This window comes from Myotis davidii, unplaced genomic scaffold (genome assembly GCF_000327345.1).
Source record: "Myotis davidii unplaced genomic scaffold, ASM32734v1 scaffold355, whole genome shotgun sequence".
Taxonomy (NCBI): Eukaryota; Metazoa; Chordata; class Mammalia; order Chiroptera; family Vespertilionidae; genus Myotis; species Myotis davidii.
Window position 1 is genome coordinate 1,367,141 of NW_006286818.1, and position 5,616 is coordinate 1,372,756.

Here is a 5,616-nt window from a genome sequence, read left to right on the forward strand (position 1 = left end):
ACACTGTCACACACAGAGCCACAGGGTGATCAGGGGTTTGGGGAGCTCCCCCCTATCAGGCACAGAGCAGGCCTGATCAGGGGGTTGGGGTGCCTTCCCCTGTCACAAACAGAGCAGGGCAGATAGGGAGGTTGTGGCCCTGCCCCCTGTCACACACAGAGCTGCAGGGTGATCAGGGGGTTTGGGAACTGCCCCCTGTCACACTGATCCCGGGTCCGGGAGGCCTCTCAGCTCCACTCCCCTCTCTCCAGTGCTCCCCGCCTGGCCGGGCCGTGCTAGAGGCCAGCTCCCTGCGGGTCAGTGCGGGCGGGATGGCTAGGACTAGCCTCTAGGACAGACCCCGCCTAGCAGTCCTCCTCTCCATCACCCTGTCCAGGTCCCTAGTCTAGGCTGCTGGGTCCTCCCTCTGCCCCTCCCCTCCTCACCCCCTCCCCAAGTCACAAGTTTTCTCTTTGGGGCTTGTTGCTGCAGTCCCTGCTCCAGTACCGAGTACCTGCTGGGCCCTGGGCACGCAGGGGCCGTAGCCCCACTGTGTGTGGGAGCCATGAGGATCCTGGCTAACAAGACAAGGTGTGTGGGTGTCATGGAGGGTGGGACGTGTGTGTGGAGTGTGGGGAAGGGAGGGGCCCAGGAGCCATGGGGCTGAGCTGTGCTGGCTTGGGGGATCCGGCTCCCTGGCACCCAGCTAGCTCAAGGGGGGTCCGAATGGGAAGGCCTGCCCTGAGCCAGGAGCCCAGCCTGAGTGCCTGGACCCTGGGGCAGGGGAATGGCAACCAGCTAGGCCTGCTGTGTAGTCCCTTCAGCCTTTTCTGCTGAGAAACAGTTTGAGTGGAACCCCTACCTCCCACCCCTCTGTGGGTCCCCTGGTGCCCTCTGGCCCGGGTCTTGCTGGGAGGGGGTGGCCAGCCTTCCTGCCTTCCCCAGGAGAGCCTGCAGACAGGCCAGGCGGCTGCAGGACAGCGGAGCTGAAATAAATCCGAGCTGGTGAGGAATGAGGGGGATAAATATCCTCTCCCGGTGATGTGATCTTTCCAGCGGCTATTAATAGGTCTCCGGGGATGGGGAGGTGGTGGGGGGAGCCAGCTGGATCTTAAAGGGCCCACAGCCTTGGAATCCTTGGCTGTGAGCTGCACTCCAGTCTGCTCCACACACCACTCCCCTTCCCCTTTCTTCCGGCTCCCGCCTGCCCGCCAGGCCCCTGGAGGCTTCCCCTCCCGCTCTGGGGAGCTGTCTGGACCAGTGGGTACCAACCACTCGGTGGTGCTTTTCCCCACTTCCCCGGGGACCGGGGCTGGGCATGAGTAGTGACCCTCAGGTCCTGTGCCCCTCCCTGTTGGACTGGGACACGTGGAAGTTGAGGTTTGGGACCTTGGAAGGAATCCAGACAGCAGACCCTAGGAAAGAGGATGCTAAGTGTTGGTCAGGTGCTAGTGTGTGAGGTGGTGGTGCCTGGAGGCTGCAGCCTGAGGGGTGTTGGGGTGTGGGTGGATCTGCCAGCAAAGGCTCTGGTTTTCATTTGAATTGTGGGCACTGAGGGTGGAGGGTGCCCCATCTTCACTCTCCAAGGTGAATGGCATCAGCCCTTGTCTGAGGAGCAGGGGAAGGAGGTCGGAATAAGCTGGGCATCTTAAGATGCCACTCAGCCCTCCCTCCCCTCCCAGTAGGTGAGGCAGGAGGGGCAGGCGTGCTAAGCCCCTGTCACGATTAACCTTTCCTGTCTCTCTCGCCTTCTCCCAGGTTGCCCCACCCCAGGAGGAGAGAAGCTCCAGGGAGCCCACCACTGTCCCCCCGTGGCCACTGCCCCCCTGCCCCATCCAAACCAATGCACCCAGAAAATAAGCTGACCAATCATGGCAAGACAGGGAATGGTGGGGCCCAATCCCAGCATCAGAATGTGAACCAAGGACCCACCTGCAACCTGGGCTCGAAGGGTGTGGGGGCGGGGAACCATGGGGCCAAGGCCAACCAGATTTCACCCAGCAACTCCAGCCTGAAGAACGCCCAGGCCCAGGCCGGGGGGCCCCCCTTCAGCTCGCTCAAGGGCAAAGTGAAGAGGGAGCGGAGTGTATCTGTGGACTCTGGAGAGCAGCGTGAGGCTGGGACGCCCTCCCTGGACTCAGAGGCCAAAGGTACCCCTTTTCTGACCCCCAGGAGCCCAGCATGTTCGACAGCCCATGGCCCACACTTGCGCGGAGCCCATCTTTCTGTCCCCTTCCCGGTCCTCATCCCCTGCTTCTCTCCAGCATGTATGTGGGGACACCTTTCTCTTATCCCCATTACACCCACCCACCGGTGGTTTTCTCAGGATTGGGAGTGGCCAGGGGGGAGATGTGTCATCCTTAGGTGCCACCCATGCTGGGGCCACCCAGTGGTGGGGCTCCCGGTCAGCCTCTTCCTCTCCGGCTGTCCCACCAGAACCTCCGGGGGAGGCGGAAGGTGCTCCGTGAGGAGGAGCAGGCCCACACCCCCCAGGAGCCTCCTGGTCTGGGCTGGTGGGAGCTGCTGCAGCCACTAGCCTGGAAGAGTAGCAGGGGCCTCCCCCTCCCCCGCCCCAGCCTTAATTAGAACCAGTTGTGCTTGGTGCTGGTTGGGGGAGGGGAGGCAGGCCATGGGGCTGTAGAGAGAAATCAGGAACAAATGGTGGTGTGGTGGGGGCCAAGGGCTGGCGAAATGCCCACCACAGCCTGGGCATCGCCCTGGGGTATCTGGGAGAATGGGCCTGGAGGTGGAGGACAGGCTGAGGTGCTCACTCTGCCCCGCCTGCCCTCCTGCCCAGCAGAGGTGGCACCCCGGAGCAAGCGGCGCTGTGTGCTGGAGCGGAAGCAGCCGTACAGCGGAGACGAATGGTGCTCAGGACCAGACAGCGAGGAGGACGACAAGCCCATCGGGGCCACCCACAGTGAGTGCCCATCATGCCAGGGTGCTGTGGCCCACGCTGCCCTTGGGAGATGGCTGCCCTAAGGGAGCCTTCCTCCCCTCACCTCGGGCTTCAGAGTGCTGAGCCTGGGCAGGCAGGGAGCAAGGGCCAGGAGCCAGGCTCCTTCCTTCTAATCCCACCTCCATACTGTTGCTCCCTGCACTGTGACAGCTCTGCCCCTGCCTTCCCGGTGCTCAGTGCCCCCCTTTTCCTAAGGCCCAAGGCAGGGTGGGGTGAACCTCAGGTGGCCCCTCCTGGCTCTTGCGCTTATACCTCCAAGAATTGCTGGCCTGTGCTGCCACCTGCTGGTCAGTGGAGGGAGGACAGCGAGAGTCCAGCATCACTTGGAGTGGGACAGTTGGCTCTGATGTCCGCCCTTCCCGGGTGTGAGCTAACACTGGCTGTGTCTGGCGCACCTCCCTGACCTTTAACTGACTCCTGGCAAGTGCCCAGAATACATCACCAGGACAAAGTGTGGGTGGGTGCCCACTCCTCTTATGCTCGGTTCATGAGCCCCTGGCTGAATCCTTCCCTGATAGATGAGGGTGGTCACTGCCTCTAAGGACAGATACCCCTCCTCTATCTTATTCACTTTTAAAAAAGTAATTTTTTAAAATTGATTTCAGAGAGGAAGGGAAAGGGAGAGAGAGATAGAAACATCAATGATGAGAGAGAATCATTGATTGGCTGCTTCCGGCAACCTGGGCATGTGCCCTGACTGGTAATCGAACCATGACCTCCTGGTTCATAGGTGAACACTCAACCACTGAGCTATGCTGGCTGGGCTGTCACATTGACTTTTATGATGCTAGCCTGCACCATTGTAAAAATGCGGGGAGACACTGGGAAATACAGAGAAGATGTTGCTAACACCTCATACTCAGTTCCAAGGCAACCATTAGTACTATTTTAGTTGTACTGCCTGCCACTAGATTCTCAAAGAGTTCTTTTTGTTTTAAATATGTTTTTTTACATTTATTTTTAAAATCTATTTTATTGATTTTTTTACAGAGAAGAAGGGAGAGGGATAGAGAATTAGAAACATCAATGAGAGAAAAACATTGATCAGCTGCCTCCTGCACACCCCCTACTGGGGATGTGCCCACAACCAAGGTCCATGCCCTTGACCGGACTCAAACCTGGGACCGTCAGTCCTGAGGCCAATGCTCTATCCACTGAGCCAAACCTGACTAGGAATCGAACTGTGATCTCTTGGTTTCTGGGTCAGTGCTCAGCCACTGAGCCATGCCAGCCAGGCTCTCAAAGAGTTCTAAATGGTGGGGCAGTATAATGCAGAGTGAATAGCACAGACTTTTCATTCAGACCACCTTGGTTTATAGACCAGGTTTCCACTAATTATTTGTATAAATTGGGAAAAGGGCCTCTGTTTATTCGCCTATAAAAATATTTACCTCATAGGGTTGATATGTAGTGAGTTGGTACATATAACACACTTAGAACAATGTTAGCTTTTCAGAGAGGAAGGGAGAGGGAGAGAGAGATAGAAACATCAATAGCGAGAGAGAACCATTGATCGGCTGCCTCCTGCACATCCCTACTTGGGATTGAACCCACAGCCTGGGCACGTGCCCAGACTGGGAATGAACCAGTGAGCTCTTGGTGCGTGGCTCAGTTCCGACACTCCACTGCTGAGCTGTACTCACTCGGCCCCGGTGGTTTTTTAGCTTGTGACTTGCCTTTGAACTTGTTACAAAAAATAGATTTCTTTGACTGCCCCTTATGCAGGACAGGAGAACTGAGGCTGAGAGGGACTGTGTCTTATTCATAAGCTTACACAGCCAGCTAGTTAGTGGTAGGGCTAGTTAGTGGTGAAAAATCACTCATCGTCTGAATCCTCAGTTGGTGCACCCTTTTGCCTTCTCCCCTCGCAGAGACCAGGGCATGAGGATGGAGCAGGGCTAAGAGCAGGTTTCGCAGACTCTGTGGGCGTCGCATTTGGGGTGCCAAACCTTTCCCTTTCTTCTCATCCACATGGTCCCCACGATTGCCATCCTGGTCAAAGACTGGTCTAGGGCAAGTACGTGTGGAAAGCAAGCTGGGAAACCACCAGAATGTGGCAGCAAAGGGCCCCGTGGGCACCACCTTCCACAGTGCACCTTTCCCTTGGCGCCTCTGGGCGATGGGGGTGCCAGCTAGTTCTCCTTTCTAAATCTGGACTGCTGACCCTCTTTCCTTCCCTTCCCTGCAGATTGTAATGTAGGAGACCCTGCCATGGCGGCCCCACAGCTGGGTCCCGGCCAGACCCCCCAGCTTCCCCTCAGTGAGGGCAGTGCCCCAGGCCCCCCGCACGGGCCCCCAGCAGCCCTGCGGCCAGATGCCTCCGGGGGCAGTGGTGTCCCCGGAAAGCCTCCCTCACAATTTGTGTATGTCTTCACCACCCACCTGGCTAACACGTAAGTGCCTCACAGACTGCACTGGCTCTCTTTACCCAGCAACCTGGAGCCTGGGGTCTGGTGGGAGTGTCTGTGGGGCCAGAGTTGGTTTGGGTTGGGTTGGTTGGGTCGAGTTGATTGGGTTGAGTCCAGTTGGGTTGGTTGGATTGGCTTGAGTTGGTTGGGTTGGATTGTTAGGTCGGGTTAGGTTGGTTGGGTCGGGTTGATTGGGTTTGGTTGGGTTGGTTGGGTTGATTGGGTTGGGTTGGGTTGGTTGTGTAGGGTTGGTTGGGTTGGGTTGGGTTT

General features: G+C 57.8%; 1 protein-coding gene across 4 annotated transcripts in view; it reads left to right on the forward strand.

Annotated features, from left to right (window-relative positions):
- The window catches only part of BCL9L (B-cell CLL/lymphoma 9-like), a 29,852-nt gene that overhangs the window by 18,249 nt on the left and 5,987 nt on the right, over positions 1–5,616 (forward strand). For 3 of the 4 annotated variants that reach the window (XM_006758712.2, XM_006758714.2, XM_006758713.2), the window contains exons 2-5: positions 472–570; positions 1,738–2,129; positions 2,780–2,899; positions 5,127–5,331. In XM_006758712.2, coding sequence (XP_006758775.1) covers positions 545–570; positions 1,738–2,129; positions 2,780–2,899; positions 5,127–5,331 — 743 coding nt within the window. In that variant the 5' untranslated portion in view covers positions 472–544. The other variant, XM_015560660.1, reaches the window with a different exon arrangement.